Source organism: Impatiens glandulifera, chromosome 1, assembly GCF_907164915.1.
Source record: "Impatiens glandulifera chromosome 1, dImpGla2.1, whole genome shotgun sequence".
Taxonomy (NCBI): Eukaryota; Viridiplantae; Streptophyta; class Magnoliopsida; order Ericales; family Balsaminaceae; genus Impatiens; species Impatiens glandulifera.
In genome coordinates, this window is record NC_061862.1 from 146,650,254 (window position 1) to 146,668,030 (window position 17,777).

Here is a 17,777-nt window from a genome sequence, read left to right on the forward strand (position 1 = left end):
ATGATTTGGACAACTCAACTATCGTACATACATTAGTGTTGGTTCCAACTAAATTTAAAACTGTTGTTGCAATTTTTTTTCGACCTTGTTTGGAAATTAAATTAAAAAAGAGAGTAGGAAAGATGAGAGAGAATTGATGTAGTGTATTATTGCAATTTCTTGTGGATTTTAAGAAAAAAAGAATAAGAGAAAGGAGAGAGAATTGATGACATGAATAATTGTTGTATCTAGTTGACTTTAATCATCGAATATATATATATCATAATTGAATTATAGTTCATTGAGTCACCATCATGTGTTCGGTCAAAACTCAACATAAGTTTGACTTTGACATAGTTCGAGTCGAGCTTCAAATATTCGAGTTCATCTCCAACTCAAATAATATTTGTTCACTTGTTGAGTTTTTTTTAGTATAATAATAAATAATATATTTTTGGTTATTTTAATATTAAAACCTAAAATTTAAAATAAATATTTTTTTTCTTTAAAAATATTTGAAAATTTAATTTTAGTTTAAAATTTTCAAGTCAAGCTCGAACTCAAATTTATAAACTTCTCAAATTTATAAACTCGTTTGAATCAAAATAAAAAATACTTAATTGAGTCGAACTCGACCTTAATCTTGTATTGTTTGTCTCCTATCCTATGTATATAAGTCACATTATTTTTAAAGTCAGATATTAAAGAGTAATAAAAAATAATAAAAAAATTGTTGTTAAAGTTGAAATTTACTTTTCAAACTCGGTGACAATTTGTTCATAAAGAGTACAAATTCAAAATGTCCAAATAGCCCTTATACGAAAATGTTTAAGAAACCTCGGCATATTTAAGCCCTAGGGTTAAACGAAATCAAGTTTTTAGAACTCTCTAATCTCCATTGCTAGGGTTCTCCGTTCCGCCTACACTAGCTCTCAATCGTCTTCAATGTATCGTTATTCTTTTTCCACTCAATGTATATAATCTTGCACAAGATCTTTGTCTTTCTTCAATTCGTAGTTCGTTTTTGGATCATTGACTAGCTTTCTATACTTGTTTCAGGTAAATGATTCTTTGTTATTGCATTCCTTATTATTAATCCTTCGATCTATAGTGAGTAACTTCTTCTTCACTAGATCTGATTTATTCATAATTTGGATTCTCTATATCAATAAGTTGAACTGCTACAGATTGCTCTCACTGGTTTCCACTTGTTGTTTGATGCTAACTGATACTTGATATTGTAGAATGGAGCTTATTATTCATGTTGAATCTAGTTCGAACATATTCTTTGGTAGCTTGCTCTCGTTATACTTCTTAGCGATCCGATGTGCTGCTAAGTTTATGTTTCTGTTTTTCCATGCAATTTTTCAATCATTGATTATTAATCAAAATGTTTAGCATGTGATTTTGATTGACCTAGCTATCAAAATGTGTTTCCATTGTGTGCTTCAAATATCTCTCTGAGGTTATCTCGTTAACCATGGCCACTGCAAGTTTAATAGCAACATTGATGCCATGCATTTCTCATTGTATTGTGCTGTAAATGAAGGCAATGAAGCTTATAAGCTTTTGTTATTACTTGAATAGATGCATCAACATGTCAATCACTCCATCTAAACTTGTGCAGCTCTGAATATTTTCATATATTTTTGCTCTTTTGTTTATTATTATTTGAATATATAGTATGATTTTTGTTTTGGTCGATATCTTGCTCCCTAAATGCTAGGATATTTCTTACTTTCCATATTTATGAGCATATGTCTGTAATGCTTTCCTTTTCCTTCACTTCTAGATTCCTCATCCCTTAGGTTAGCCATGAACCAATCATGAAAATTGAAACCAGTATTGTTAGAAAATTTAATTTTTAAATTAGACATGTTCTAAATTTTCTTACAAAAGCGCAATCAATTAAAGCATGCTTAGTTGCTTCTCAATTTGACATTTGTTTTTGCAAAGCATGTGATTATAGATATTCCTTTTGAAAATGTTTCTTTTTGTTTCAATTGCACCTTTTAATGTTCTCCGCATAAGAATTTTAGTCGTAGGTTTACACTTTAATTCTCAAACTGTTTTCCACACGTGCCTATAATTATGGTTATAATTATTCATTCAATTTAAAAATTCTAATAGATAACGAGATTTTACATTATATTTGTCATCTATGGCATGTGGCCATACAACTACATAATTTTCTGCTCCACCTTAAATAATAGTTAAGATTTCAATTACAATATCCATTTGATAAGTATTTTTATCAATTTCTTTTTTAGTTTTTCCTTATCTATGATAAATGTTACCTTTGTAAGAGGGTAATTACATGTTCTGGAGAGTAATACTTGAAGACAATCATTTTTTTAATCTCAAATCTCTTTATTTATACTTGAGATGATTTTTCATACTGCATTTTCTTTAACCAGTTTTTTGGTGCAGGCTGGCCCTGGAGTATCTAGGTTAATATTTGACTGATTTTCATTGAACAACTCATCCTGTTTCTGCTGCTATTCGGGACTTTTACTTCCAGTTTCAATGAATCTTGCAACTAAAGAAATCGATCGGTATCTCTACATCCTTATTCTGCAACTGATTTTGCTTTTGTGATTTTACATTACTCTTACCTCTGTCTTATGGTGATTGTAGGAAAACTGTCCGTTCGTTACCAGCTAACTACGTCTCGTTAGTGCAGCTTCAAGAGAAATGGATGAACAAGCAGAAGCAGAAGCAGAGAGAGAAAGAGGAGCAAGAAGAACTAATTCTAAAGCAGCGAGAGAAAGAGGAGCAAGAAGAACTAATTCTAAAGCAGAAAGTAGAAGAACAAAAACGCAACCAGGAAGTAGAAGAACGAAACCGAAAGCAGGATGAAGAACAAATGAAGAAGAGACTGGGGAAAGATGTGAAAGCATCAGAGAATCGGTACAACCGAGCTAAGAAAGATAGGAGGAGGAATATTCCGTCGTCGCATCATTGGAATCAAGGAAACGTGTCTGGGACAGCTTTTCGAGTGGTCCGCCCTCCCCATCCTGAGACGGATTTCAAGTTTGCATCCAGCTTGGTTGAGGATGTTGGGCTAAAACTTGGCCAACCAAATCAGAGGAAAGGGAAGGAGATATATACAGCGCATCGATGGAATGAAAACCCTATATTGGAGGATTGTCGCAAAGGAAACATCAAACAATCTCCAGCAGAAGGTAAGGTTGACAAAACGATCGATACATTTCAAAATGGAAGGGAAGGTGTTAAACGTGGAATTGGTGGAAATTCTAATGCCAGAAATGCTAACAATTTGGAGCCGGTGCTGGAGCAGCTGACAATGGCAGTGAAAGAGGATTTGAAGATCTCACCCAACCCAGTTGGGAATGATGAGCTAGCATTTAGCCATCCAAATCAGAGAAAAGGGAAGGAGATATATCGAGAGAATAGAAGAAATGGAAACCCTAGATTGGAGAATTGTAGCAAAGGAAACAAAAAAATGTTTCAAGGAGAATATAAGGATGACAAAACGATTGCCTCTGTTGCTCCCCAGACATTTGAAAATGGGAGTGAAAGTGAACATGAAATTGGTCGAAATTCAAATGTTAGAAATGTTGACATGGAGGTAAAAGAGGTTTTGAAGATCTCAACCTCAAAAATTGGCCATTCAAAGATGTGGAAAGAGAAGAAGATATATACTCAGAAACACAAAAATGGAAACCTTATATCAGATGATGAGCACAATGGAAACCAAAAACAGTCTCGAACCGAAGGCCAGGCTGAGAAGATGATTGCCTCAGTTGCTCCTGAGACATTTGAAATTGAAAGGGAAGGTGTTGCACGTGAAGTTGGTCGAAATTATAATGTCGGCATTGTGGTTGATCCTCCTCCTCCTAAAGCTATTCCACAAAGATTTCAGAATTTGTCATTGAAGGGCAATGGCAGTAGGTTTTTCAACAGGTCTAAGCATGAAGAGCCCAAGGGGAGTAAACTGGTATGGGTTAGAAAAGAAGATATCAGCTCAAAACGTTGATCTGAATGGACCTCAGTAACTTGACAGGTTAGTTCTGCAATTGTATTGATGAACCTTAAAGTGTTCTTTGTCACTGAACCAACACAAATATTAATCATTAAGAGCACATTGCATTCAAACAAGTTTCTTCTTGTTGATATGTTTATTGAAAACCTGCAATTTGTAGAAGTGTTTGATCTTCCAGCTGTAATTTACAGGAATTTGATAAGATCAATTACACTCTTCTTTTAAAGTGGTTTCACTTGTTGTTTGATTACTCACTGAGTTATATATTTATATATATGCAGTAGACTCATAGTGGGCTAATTCATGAATTGTTTTGATCTTGTAGAAATAATCTTTTTATTCATGTTAAATCTAGTTCGAGCATTCCATGGTAACATTATCTCGTTGCACTTCTTAACAACCCAATGCGCTGCTAAGTCCATGCATTTTTTAATCCCTGAATATTAACCAAAATGTTCAATATGTGATATTTGATTGGCCTAGCCACTCAAATAGTATTTTCTTTGTGTGCTTTAAGGTCCTTTACTGTATTTAGACAATGTAATTGCAGAATTACTTCTCCGAGATTTATTTCATCAACCATGACCACTGCAAGTTTAATAGCACACATCTTTGCTAGACCAACATCGATGCCATGCATTTCTTTTTTCCTTGAGTAATGATATTTCCTTGTAATGTGCTGAAAATGATGGCAATGAAGCATAAAAGCTTTTGTTTATACTGACTTTTCTAGTTGCAACATGGCACTCACAACGATCTAAACTCGTTCTTCTCTCAATATCTTCTCATTTTGTACTGGAGGACTTAGGTTGTTGTTTTGGTCCATACCTTGCTTGCTAAATGCTAGGTTATTTCCTGCTTTCCATATTTGTCAGCTTATATATGCAATATTTACCTTTTCCTTCACTTCTCGATCCCTTAGTTGGCCATGAACCAATCATGAAATCGAAATCAGTATTTTTAGAAAATTTAATTTCTAAATTAGACTTGTTCTAGATTTTCTTAACACAAAGGCAAATAATTAAAGCATGCTTAGTGGTTTCATGGTCAAGTTTACATTTTTTTTTGCGACATTCCTTTTGAAAATGTTTCCTTTTTTTGTTGCAATTGCACCATTTAATGTTCTCCACATAAGATTTTTAATCTTAGTTGTTCACTTTAATTCTCTAATTGATTTCCACATTTGCCTATAATCATGGTTATAAACTTATAATTATTCATTCAAGTTAAATTTCTAATAGATAACAAGATTGTGTGGTTTTACATTATACAACCACACAATCTTCTTCTCCTCCTAAAAGAATACTTAAAGATATCACGTCCCATAGAAACTGTCTACCTGAGACTGTCCCCTGGCACAAGGTTATAATTCTAGATCTTCCAAGTAGAATTTACCATGTTTCTAGAACTATAAGTTATGTTTGTATGTATATATTTGGAATAAAACCGAAATTGGAATTGAAATTCAATTTCAAGTTCAGACAAGTCATGAAATTATAATTCTGAAGAGAAAATAATGGAATTGAAGAAGATTCAATTCCATTGGAATTATATTCAAATTCCAATTTCAATTCCTTATTTTAAGTTATTAAATGAACAAATGATTTGAAATTGGACCCCAATTCCAATTCTAATCCCAATTACCAATTTACCAATCTCCAAGATTGTTTGTTAACATAGCTCTATTCATATTTTAAAATCTTTCAAACCCCATTTATTTTTGGTTTAATCATGTTTTTTCATTACAATTTATTTGTTGCATTATTTTATTCCAGCATATTAACCAACATTGTCATTCTTGATGCAGGAAATGTCAAGACATTAAGCAATAATTTGGTAATACTTCTATAAAACTCTTTTATCAAATTTCATTACATGCATGTGACAATAATTTTGCTTTTCAACTTTGTACACATTCTTCAATTTTTTTCTTATTTTATCACTACATTTACTTGTATTAAATTTGTAAAAAATATAATTTTAAATAAAAAATAACATGAAGGTTAAAACAATGTAATTATAATTCCACATTAACCAAACGTTACCAGTGTATCATGTGTTATTTTTTATTTATTTTTATCTAAGTTGATTATAATCATTTCAATAATTTACAATAACTTTGTATTTATTTTTACCTTATTTTGCCACTGTTTTTTCTGTTACTATTTACGTTACTCTTACCTCCTCTTTTTTATGGTGGTTGTAGGAGACTACGTCTCTTTGTTGCAGCTTAAGGAGAAATGGATGAACAAACAGAAGCAGAGGGAAAAAGATGAGCAAGAAAGAACTAATTCGAAAGCAGAAAGTAGAAGAAAGAAACCGAAAGCAGGAGGAAGAACAAAGGAAGAAGATGGATTTCATGTTTAAATCCCGACTGGTTAAGGAAGATGAGCTAAAACTTGGCCATTCACATCAGTGGAATTGAAACCATATATTGGAGGATTGTCGCAAAGAAAACAAAAAACAATCTTCAGTAGAAGGTAAGGTTGACAAAACGACTGCCACATTTTCTTCTGAGACAGTTGAAAATGGAAGGGAATGTGTTAAACATGAAATTGGTCAAAATTATAATGCCAGTGCCCATGGCGATGAAAGTGGATTTCAAGGTCACATCCAGCCTTGTGGACAATGAGCCCAAACTTGCCCAACCAAATCAGAGGATAGGGAAAGAGATATTTACAGACAATCGAAGGAATGAAAACCCTACATGTGAAATTGGTGGATTTCTAATGGTAGAAATCCTTACATTTCTGACCCGGTGCTGGAGTAGATGCCCATGGTGATGAAAGTGGATTTCAAGTTCACATCCGGCCTTGTTAAGGACGATGAACTTGTCCAACCAAATCAGAGGAAATGGAAAGCGATATATACAGAGGATCAATGCAAAGTTGACAAAATGATTGCCTCAGTTGCTCTTGAGACATTTGAAAATGGAAGGGAAACTGTTAATAGTGAAATTTGTGCTGCCAGAAATGGTAACATTTCGGAGCAGGTGCCCATGGCGGTGAAAGAGATTTTCAAGATCTCACCCGAGCAGGTTGAGAAGAATGATCAGAGAAAAAGAAAGGTGATATATACATAGAATAGAATTGAAAAACCTAAATTGGAGTATCGGAGCATTAGAAACAAAAAAGTTTAAAGAAGAATCCAAGTGTGATAAAAACTGACTCTGTTGCTCATGAGACATTTGAAAATGGTAGTGAAAGTGTTGAAAATGAAATTGGTCCAAATTCAAACAGTAGTAAACAAAAAAATCATTATTCATATGTGAATCTCTGAATCAATCCATAAAAACTTAAATAAGCATGAATTGAAATTAAGGAAATTATTATAATATTTAATCAATTAAACTAAACTATTTATATTAAATACAATACAATTTTTTTAATATTTTCAATATAAGATAAAAATAGTAATTTTTTTTTGTGCCCCAAACTTCAGGACAATCATCTTTCTTTGGAAACACACAATCTGTCTTTGGAAACACACAATGTCTCTTATAATGGAAAAATAGTTCAATCAGGAGCACAACACCCAAAATAAAAATACACTAATAAAGGTTGACCTTTACCTCAAATTATCAAATTATATGTTATAACATAAAATTTAATCAATTAGAATATATAAAAAAAAATACAAAATTATATTTATTCAACCTAGCATCAAATATACAAATAAAAAATAAATAAAAATTCTTATTAGGGTACCAAAACGTTGTAGCAGTCTATGAGTAAGAATAGGTGTCAACGTGTTGTCTATGCATGAATGATGGAGAAACACCGTATCATATCCAATTCTCCATTTATGTAACAAAAGAATATTAATACTAAAAAAATATGTTGTCTCGTCTTTGATTATAAATATATGGTCGATTGAGTGGCCAACAGATCAGACATTTTTGGGTTCATAAACAAATGATTTTGCATTTGGACAGTTCTTTTAGCTTATTCCAACGGTTTTGTTGGATTCGGACAATTTAGTTATTAACCCTACACATATTTGATAAGATTATTTGTGGGTCACATTTTGGGCTTTTTGGCTTTGCTTGGCGTGGCTCTTTCGTGATCATCTATCACAAACAGACATTAATTTATGCCAGCCAGGTGCCATAGGACCCATCTCTCCATCCTTGTTTGATTCACCTTATTCCTTTCAAATAACCCTAAACAAGAACTTCAAATACAATATATTGGGAATTTTGATATGAAGATTACTTTTATACTGTAATCTAGCAATGTGAGATGGGTAGATGCACAGATGATTCAAGTCTAAAACAGAAGATCAAGTACAGAACAAAACAACACTAGATTTACGTGGAAAACCCTCTCAATCTGGAGGGTAAAAAACCACGGGGCCAACCAGCAAATTTCACTATAAACAAGAAACAGATACAAATGTTCTTCTCAACTTTAAACCCAAAGTTGAGGTATACAAACAGAGAAAACTAATTTTATTCAGACTCAAGCTAGTCTAGATATGAGACAACAAGAAATTGGAACCTGAAAGTGAAAATGTAAGAGATCTACTACATCCTTCTCTTCTTCTTCCTCTGTTTCTTCTCTTCTTTGCAGAAAATCTTCTCTCTCTAGAAGTGATAGAATGAGCAGCATTCTTAGGTTTTGCTCATTTAATTAATTTCCTGATTGGGATGGACTAAAAAAAAAGGCCCAACAATCTCCCCCTCCAGTCCACGAAGAGAGGTACACCAATCTTCAAGTCATCACTTGGTATTAATGCCGACAAGCCGACAACAGAGCTCGAGCTTGTCTTTTGAACAATATTCGTAAACATGTCTGACGTGTTCTTATCCGTGTGTGTTTTCTTCAACTTCATCTGCTGGTTTTCTATTACATCTCTTAACCAATGAAACCTCACATCAATATTCTTAGTTCTGGAATGATATGTAGCATTCTTTCTCAAATCTATGGCACTCTGGCTATCACAGAAAACAATTGCATCTTCTTGTTGCATACCAAGCTCTAGGAGAAATCTAATCATTCACAATAACTCCTTAGTAGCTTCAATTGCTGCAATGTATTCTGCTTCTGTTGTTGATAAAGCCACACATTTCTGCAACTTGGATTGCCATGACACAACTCCCCCTGCAAAAGTAAACACATAACCCGAAGTGGATTTTCTGTGATCTAGATCTCCAGCCATATCAGCATCTGTGTAACCTTCTAACACAACTTCACCATTTCCAAAACTCAAACACAAATTGGAAGTGCCTCTTAGATATCTAAGAATCCACTTCACTACTTCCCAATGTTGTTTTCTTGGATTAGAGAGGAACCTACTTACCACACCGACTGCATGCGCTATATCTGGCCTAGTGCAAACCATTGCATACATCAAACTCCCCACAGCTGAGGAGTATGGAACACTTGACATTTCATCATTTTCTTTCTCTGTTGATGGACATATCTTTTGCTCAATTTAAAATGGCTAGGAAGTGGACAACTTACTTCCTTTGCTCCTTGCATGTTGAATCTTTCAAGCACCCTTTCAATGTACTTCTCTTGTGATAACCAAAGTCTCTTAGCCTTTCTGTCACGAGTAATCTGCATTCCCAATATCTGACGTGCTTGGCCCATGTCCTTCATATCAAATGTCTTGGACATCTCCTTCTTCAACATTGTTATTTTCTCAGCATCATGTCCTACAATCAACATATCATCAACATAGAGTAAAAGGATCAGAAACTTTCCATTAGAAAATCTTTTGAAGTAAACACACAGATCTGCCTTGGTTCTCTGGTACTCATGACTCATCATAAAAGAGTCAAATTTCTTGTACCACTGTCTCGGAGCTTGTTTCAAACCGTATAGACTCTTCTTCAATTTGCAAACCATGTTCTCCTTTTCTTTCACTTCAAAACCCTCTAGTTGCACCATGTAGATCTCTTCTTCCAAGTTACCATGAAGAAATGCAGTTTTTACATCAAGTTGCTCAAGCTCAAGGTCTAAGTTAGCTACTAGACCTAACACTGTACGAATGGAAGTCATCTTTACCACTGGTGAGAAAATCTCCTCAAAGTCGATGCCATGTTTCTGTCCAAAACCCTTTACAACAAGTCGAGATTTGTACTTCATAATTTCTCCATTTTCATCTCTCTTTAGCTTGAACACCCATTTGTTTCTCAATGCCTTTCGGCCCTTAGGAAGTTCCACCAGCTCATATGTGCCCATTTCTTGCAACGACTTCATCTCATCTTTCATTGCATTCTGCCACTTAACTTTGTCTTTATGACTTGTGCCTCCTGAAAACATTTTGACTCTCCTTCTTCTGTCAATAGAATATACTCTGAAAAAGGGTACCTTTTAGAAGGTTGGTGCTCTCTCTCAGACCTTCTTAATGGGGGCTCTTCTGGCTCCTCTTGATGATGTTGCTCCCCCTGCTCGGGAACATCATAAACAGTCTCATCATCATTACTACCATTCATGTCAGAGGTTTCCTCAGTGGCTTCTTCATTATGTTCATTTTCATCTATTACTGTTGACCGTACATGCGAAGGAATTTGTATGAGTTCTATGGACTCATCAACTCTCTCTGACTTCTCAATGATTTCTGGATTTATCCCATTATGACCCTCGAAGAACACAACATCTCTGCATCTAACAATTCTTTTCTTTTCTAGGTCCCATAATCTGTACCCAAATTCCTCATTTCCATACCCAAGGAAAATACATGGAATTGCTTTATCATCCAACTTGGATCTTTGCTCCTTTGAAATATGCACATATGATTTGCATCCAAACACTCTTAGATGCGAGTATGAAATATTCTTCTTAGACCATACACTTTCTGGTATTTCAAACTTCAAAAGAACAGAGGGTGACCTGTTTATGAGATATCAAGTTGTGCAAACTGCTTATGCCCAAAACTGTTTTGGCAACTTTGTCATCTTCAGCATGCATCTCACCTTTTCTACAATGGTGCGATTCATTCTCTCAGCCACACCATTATGTCGTGGAGTTCCAGGCACTGTTTTCTCATGTCGAATTCCATATTTTACACAATATGCTTTAAACTCCTTGGAGGTATACTCTCCCCCGTTATCAGAGCGAAGACATTTCAGCTTATTGTCTGTCTCTCTTTCTACCATGATATGGAACTCTTAAAAGTAATTAAATACCTGGTCTTTCGTTTCTCATGAAATAAACCCACACCTTTCTAGATGCATCATCAATAAATGTTAGAAAGTATCGATTGCCACCCAATGACTCCTCCTCAAAAGGACCACACACATCAGAATAAACTAAGTCTAGCACATTCTGTTTCCTTTCTGATGTTTGACTAAAAGAAATTCTGTATTGCTTACCAAATGGGCAGTAGTCACATAGATCCAAAACCTCATCTTTGGTTGAGGGGATGCGAAGCTTTCTCACCAGAATTCGTAACCCTTTCTCACTCATGTGGCCGAGACGTTGATGCCACAGATTTAAAGAGCTTTCAGCTTGTACTGCATTCAACCCATTCTTGAGTATCTTCACATGGGTTCGGTATAAGGAGTTCCATGACTTCCCTTTTGCTACAATCATTGATCCCTTACTGAGCTTCCATTCTCCACTACCAAGATAATGCTTAAATCCATCTTTGTCCAATGCATCACCTGATATCAAGTTTAGACGTAAATCAGGAATATGTCACACATCTTTCAGTGTTAACTGATGTCCCAGCTCTGTCTGCAAACAAATATCACCAATACCCACAATGGTCGAGTGACTAGTATTACCCATCTTCACTGTACCAAGATCTCCAACTTTGTAAGTCATGAAGAACTCTCTATTTGGTGTAGCATGATAGCAAACACCTGTATCAACTATCCACTCAACTCCTTGGTGACTTTCTACAGGTAAATATTGTTCTTTTTCACAAGAAAGAATTACTACATCATCTGCAGTTACTGTGGCTGTGGTATTTCTGATCTCATCATCTTTCTTCTGATTTTTGTCTTCATTCTGAAGTCTTTTCCAGGCTCTACAATTTTTCTTTATGTGACCTTCTTTACCACAGTGATAACACTGTCTTCCCTTAGATTTTGATCTGCCTCTAGACTTGCTATGGCCTCTTGATTGTTGTCGGTATTCATCTCTTCCCCTGTTCTCTATGACAAGGGCCCGTGCACTATTTGTATTAGTTGACTTCCTTCTTGTCTCCTCATTGAACAAGCTGCTAGTAACTATACTCATAGTAAGAACACCATTCGGAGCTGCATTACTGACTGTCACAACCAATGTCTCCCAACTGTCGGACAATGATCCCAAGAGCAATAAAGCTTGCAACTCATCTTCTAAGGTCATCTCCATCACTGACAATTGATTAATCAAGCTCTGGAACTCATTTAAATGCCCAGCAACACCTGCACCTTCTCTGAATTTCAGATTTACTAACTTTCGAATCAGAAACGCTTTGTTACCTACTATTTTCTTCTCATACAATGACTCCAGCTTCTTCCACAACTCATGTGCACTCTTTTCACTTGCTACATGGTGGTACACGCTATCATCAAGCCACTGTCTGATTGTGCCAACTACTTTCCTGTTCAATTTTGTCCAATCACCGTCAGACATATCTTTTGACTTTGCACTATCTCCTTCAACCGGCTCATACAAGTCTTTATAGTAAAGGATATCCTCCATCTTGGATTTTCCAAATCTGCCAGTTATTATTTGTCAACCGGATCATTGTGTTATTGCCTTCCATCTCAACCTACAAAAGCACTCTTCAAAAATAAACCTAGCAGCTCTGATACCACTTGTTGGGAATTTTGATATGAAGATTACTTTTATACTGTAATCTAGCAATGTGAGATGGGTAAATGCACAGATTATTCAAGTCTAAAACAGAAAATCAAACACAGAACAAAACAATACCAGATTTACGTGGAAAACCCTCTCAACCTGGAGGGTAAAACCACGGGCCAACCAGCAAATTTCACTATAAACAAGAAACGGATACAAATGTTCTTCTCAACTTTAAACCCAAAGTTGAGGTATACAAACAGGGAAAACTAATCTACTGCCTCCTTCTCTTCTTCTTCCTCTGTTTCTTTCTTCTTTGCAGAAAATAATCTCTCTCTAGAAGTGATAGAATGAGCAGCATTCTTAGGTTTTGCTCATTTAATTAATTTCTTGATTGGGCTGGACCCAAAAAAAAGGCCCAACACAATATCATGTTATAACGCCTTAAATGGTATTGGAAGTAGGGATGTCTTTATTTTTATCCCGTCCGAGAACCTGATTTTCATTTTACTACCTGACCCAAAACTCGGCGGGTATCTCTATTTTATCCCTGATTCGTCGGTTCCTGATTCTCGACATGTATTCTGTTACTTGATTAAATACGTATAAGATTCTCGAAGTCGGCATGCATATGGGTCTAGTCATATGAGGACCCTGGAGATCTGTTAGTATGCCCCATGCAAAGAGCTGTTTGGACATTAATTACTAGCAGTCTAAGTCTAGCTGGACATTATATATATATATATTTTGTTCCATCATCATCATCTTCTTTAATTTTCTATGCATATATAATATACATATATATTATATGATTTGTCCTTTCCAACTTGTCCACAAGTGTTCCGGATATTTAACTTGATATTGATTTCACATTAATAAAATATGACCCTCTAACCTACCTCCTACTTAAAGCTTTTGTACCATATATGTGTAATTTATAAATGATATAATCATATTTCTTTTAAACTCTTTTTTAAGTTATGAAATACTTCTCTTTAAATATTATTTGGATCATTATATTGAATCTATTTAAAACTATTTGGAGTAAAACTGAATTTGAACGAATAATTATTATTAAATTTATTAATATATATAATTAAAATAAAATAAATATTATTTTATTTAAATTAATATCTCAATAAAATATTAATAAAAAAATAATATTAAATTAGTTAATTTATTTTTTGTGTGCCTGAACCCAGCTCCAGAACTGGAGGTTCAAACCGGTCTTGTTTTTCCAAGATTAGTTGTTATTTTAACAAAGATTAAATAAACCAATTGTTGATTAAGATATGAAAAGTTGAGTAACAATTAAAATTAATAACCAAACTAATACTTATTTTGAAATAATTATTTGTCAAACAAATCCTAGACGTGTTCTTTTTTTTAACTAGTCATATTTAAACACAAAAATTAAGTATAATATTAGAATTAACGAGCATAATAAATATAATTAATTTAATATATTAAAGATATAATATAAAGATAATATATCGATAAAATATTATCATAAGTTGTGAATTGTGATCATATTAATATTATATTATTATACTATAAGTCTAATTTAATGTATATATAAGAGATATTTTTAGTAATTCAAACATTATTCAATATAATTTCTTTCTATATTCTGACATTGTATCAGAGGCAAACTTTTGTCCTTGAACACAAAATATAGTCTTTCTCTGTCTCAATCAATAATTACTTTAGTCATTGATGGAGGACCCAAATAAAACTCTACTACATCTCTCTATTTATTCTTCTTCTTCTTTTTCATCCCCTTTGCTATTCTCCTTTGCGTTGTCCACTACCTCATCTTTTTCGTCGTTCGATTCATCATTTCCTATGTCTTCTTCAAACCCTAATCTCAGCGTCATCCGGTTCCGCTAGTTCCTTTGGTTTTGGAGCAAGTGGTGCCCCTGCCTACAGATTCGAAACAACTGATGCTTCAGCTTTAGTCGCTTCCACACATTTCTTTGGAACAACTGGTGTCTCGGCTTCAGTCGCTTCCGTACCTTCCTTTGGATTTGGATCAGCCGTTGCTAGTTCTTCTTCATCTCCTCCTTTTAGGATGATAACTAGTGCATTGTCGTCTTCTTTTGGTGCATCTACTTTCAAATCATTTGTGACCTCAGTAGCGCTTGGATCTTCATCTGTTGCTACTCTATTTGTGACACTTTCTACGGCTTCAGCTGCTACACCATCACTGTTTAGGGTTTCACCGGGTTCTTTTTGAAGAGTTTCGATCAAATCTCAGCATACATCGCTCACCTGTTTCGATTGCGGATTTAATAAATATAATCAATCTAATATATTAAAGATATAATATAAAGATAATATATCTGTAAGATATTAACACAATATAATAAATTGTGATAATATCGATATTATATTAGTTTCGTTAAAAGTATAATTTAATGTCTATATAAGAGACATACCTTATGTTCAAAAATCATTCAATACAATCTCCTTCTATATTATTGTGATAATATCTTGGGTGTTTAACCGGTCGGTTAGCCGGTTAAACGGTTCCGATTAAGTCCGTTTTTTACCTCTTATTTTACCAACCGATTAACCGACCAGTATTGGTATCGGTTTTACTGGGTTTTTTTAGGAAAAAATGACTTAGCATCATTTCATTAAAAATTCTAAAAAATGGGAAAAAAAACCACGAGTTTAAGAGATCATTCTAGACAGGCTTAGAATGATTTTGAAGTCGTAATATTCTGAATAAAAGATAAAAAAAGATAAAAACATAAATGAATTATCTGATTACAATGCTTTCAATTCTAGTGAGTTTAAAAAACGGTAAATTCCAGTTCTACTTCGTGCTTGGAATTCTTCTCCACGTTCCCGCGAGGGCGTCGCAATCTGATACAATATCTTTCCATAACTCTCCAACGCTCCTGCGAGTTTTGTCTAATAACCTTGCATTCCGTTCTTGCCAAATATTATACACCACTGCTCCAAAGCCGCACTTGAACACGCTTGTTACAAATCTATTTCCCTTAGCTTTGAGTAGTGCTGCATCTTTGATTTCATTCCATTCACTCGAGAAACTGATCATCTCCAGGCTTTTATAGAATCTGTCCCAAAGCTCTGAAGCAATACAGCAGCTCCCGAATAGGTGATCTATGGTTTCTTCATTTCCTCTACATAGAAGACAACTCGCATCCGGGATGCTCATATACTTGCTGATACGATCACGAGTGCTGAGTCTTTCCCAGAAGGCGAGCCATAGGATGAACTGATGTCTAAGAATAATATTCGTTGACCATACAAGAGGAGTCTATTTTATTTTCTACGCTTTTCCCGGGTTACCTACCATATTTTCTTCGATACCAGCTTCCCATTGTCCTCAGCTTTCCATTCATGAATATCTGGTCTGTCGTATAGTTGTATGTTACTTATATGATCAAGTATTCTCAGTCCTTTTGGATTTCTTCTCAGGAGTGAGTCCCAATTCCCGTCTTTAATGTCTCTAATTTTTGCTTCTGTGCAGTCCCTTTTGATGCGGGTATTTTGAAACTCTTCCTTGTGGATGATAGGCTGATTTTCGAACTAGGGGTCGTGCCAGAATAGAGTGTCTTTCCCGTCCCCTAGCCAGATATCATAAAGATCTGCAATATCGCTTCTTAATTTAAGAATCTTTTTCAGAGACCAGCTCATACCTTTATGAATTTTGCAGGTCCAGATGCTGGTTTCGTATTTCATAAACCTCGTATGCACCCATTTGATCCATAGTGACTCATGATTGCGCTCCAAAACCCACAAATGTTTGAAGGTGAGAGCCTTGTTCCACTCGATGGTTTTACCGGTTTTGGTTTTATTGGTTTCAGTTAGTACCGGTCGGTTAATCGTGAACCCGTAATTCAATTTTTTTAATTACGCTCCATTTGATCCATAGTGACTCATGATTGCGCTCCAAAACCCACAAATGTTTGAAGGTGAGAGCCTTGTTCCACTCGATGGTTTTACCGGTTTTGGTTTTATTGGTTTCGGTTAGTACCGGTCGGTTAACCGTGAACCCGTAATTCAATTTTTTTAATTAAATATTAAATTTATTAAATGTTTTTTTTTTCAAATTCCTTGCTTGTATTGTAATTTTATGTTTTTCTCCATTTTTATCTATATTATATTATTGTTATAATATATTATAATAATATTTCTTAGATATATTTAGAATTATCTTATTATATATTATATTATTGCAACAATATAATATATTTTAAATGTCTCCATTTTTTAAACAAATAACTATATAAATTAGATTTTTTTAAAAACAATTCTATAAAAATTGTAATTTAAAATTGTAAAATAACTAATATATTATTAAATATTATTTATAATATATCTAATATTTAGAAAATAACTAATATAAATATATATATGATTAATTATTACCGATTTCCGATTAAACCGCTAGAAAAAAGTTCAACCGAAAATTGAATCGTTTAACTGGTAAAAAATCTGTTAACCGGAACCATTAGAACCGGTTAACCAATAAACTAGTAAAATGAATCCGGTAAGTTATCGATTTGGTTCCAATATATTAGATTAATTATATTTATTAGAGCAATTAGTCTTTAAGAAGAATAATGAACTCTAAAATCGATGATTAACCATCTGTTTTCGGAAGAAATCGAAGAATTTAATAGGAATATTCCTTCAAAATACCTATACTTTTGTATACATTTGAAAAAAGAAATTGTGCTTTCTAGAACAAATCTCAAAAACTTTGTTAGATGATACAAATTGATCGATTCATTTCTAGAGGTAGTTTACCAAATGATAATAGGATGATGATGAACGAACGATTTAGACTCGTCATATTTGCCGCCTCAATCCAAACATCTCAAAATATTGTGAGATACTCGGGCATCATCCATGCACTAAATTTTAGTCATATTTTAAAGAAAACTCTAAATATTCGTCACCCCACAACAATGCAAAAAATATGAAACATCGATTCAACATTCGTATGGTGCATCTTGCCACGACTAACCATAATATATTTTTTTCATTTTGTCTATTAAAATCTCATCATT

At 34.1% G+C, this 17,777-nt stretch overlaps 1 protein-coding gene across 5 annotated transcripts; it reads left to right on the forward strand.

Annotated features, from left to right (window-relative positions):
• The first annotated feature begins 877 nt into the window (after window positions 1-877).
• Window positions 878-7,206, forward strand: LOC124920044 (histone-lysine N-methyltransferase, H3 lysine-79 specific-like). Of its 5 annotated transcripts, none has more exons than XR_007097623.1 (5): window positions 878-1,089; window positions 2,410-2,534; window positions 2,617-4,006; window positions 5,793-5,821; window positions 6,192-7,206. XR_007097623.1 is itself a non-coding variant. In XM_047460434.1 (4 exons), exons 2-3 carry the CDS (start codon window positions 2,506-2,508, stop codon window positions 3,977-3,979), a joined length of 1,392 nt encoding a protein of 463 aa, XP_047316390.1. In that variant the 5' UTR covers window positions 878-1,038; window positions 2,410-2,505; the 3' UTR covers window positions 3,980-4,006; window positions 6,192-7,206. The 5 variants fall into 5 exon arrangements, 2 of the variants coding, with proteins under 2 accessions (XP_047316390.1, XP_047316389.1); XR_007097624.1 differs by having other exon boundaries at window positions 878-1,038; window positions 2,397-2,534; XR_007097622.1 differs by having other exon boundaries at window positions 878-1,038.
• Window positions 7,207-17,777: the final 10,571 nt, after the last annotated feature.

Coding starts and splice junctions, on each gene's coding strand:
- LOC124920044 (XM_047460434.1), top strand. CDS start 2,506: ATGAATCTTGCAACTAAAGAAATCGATCG. Junction 2,535..2,616: donor GCAACTAAAGAAATCGATCG/GTATCTCTACAT, acceptor TGGTGATTGTAG/GAAAACTGTCCGTTCGTTAC.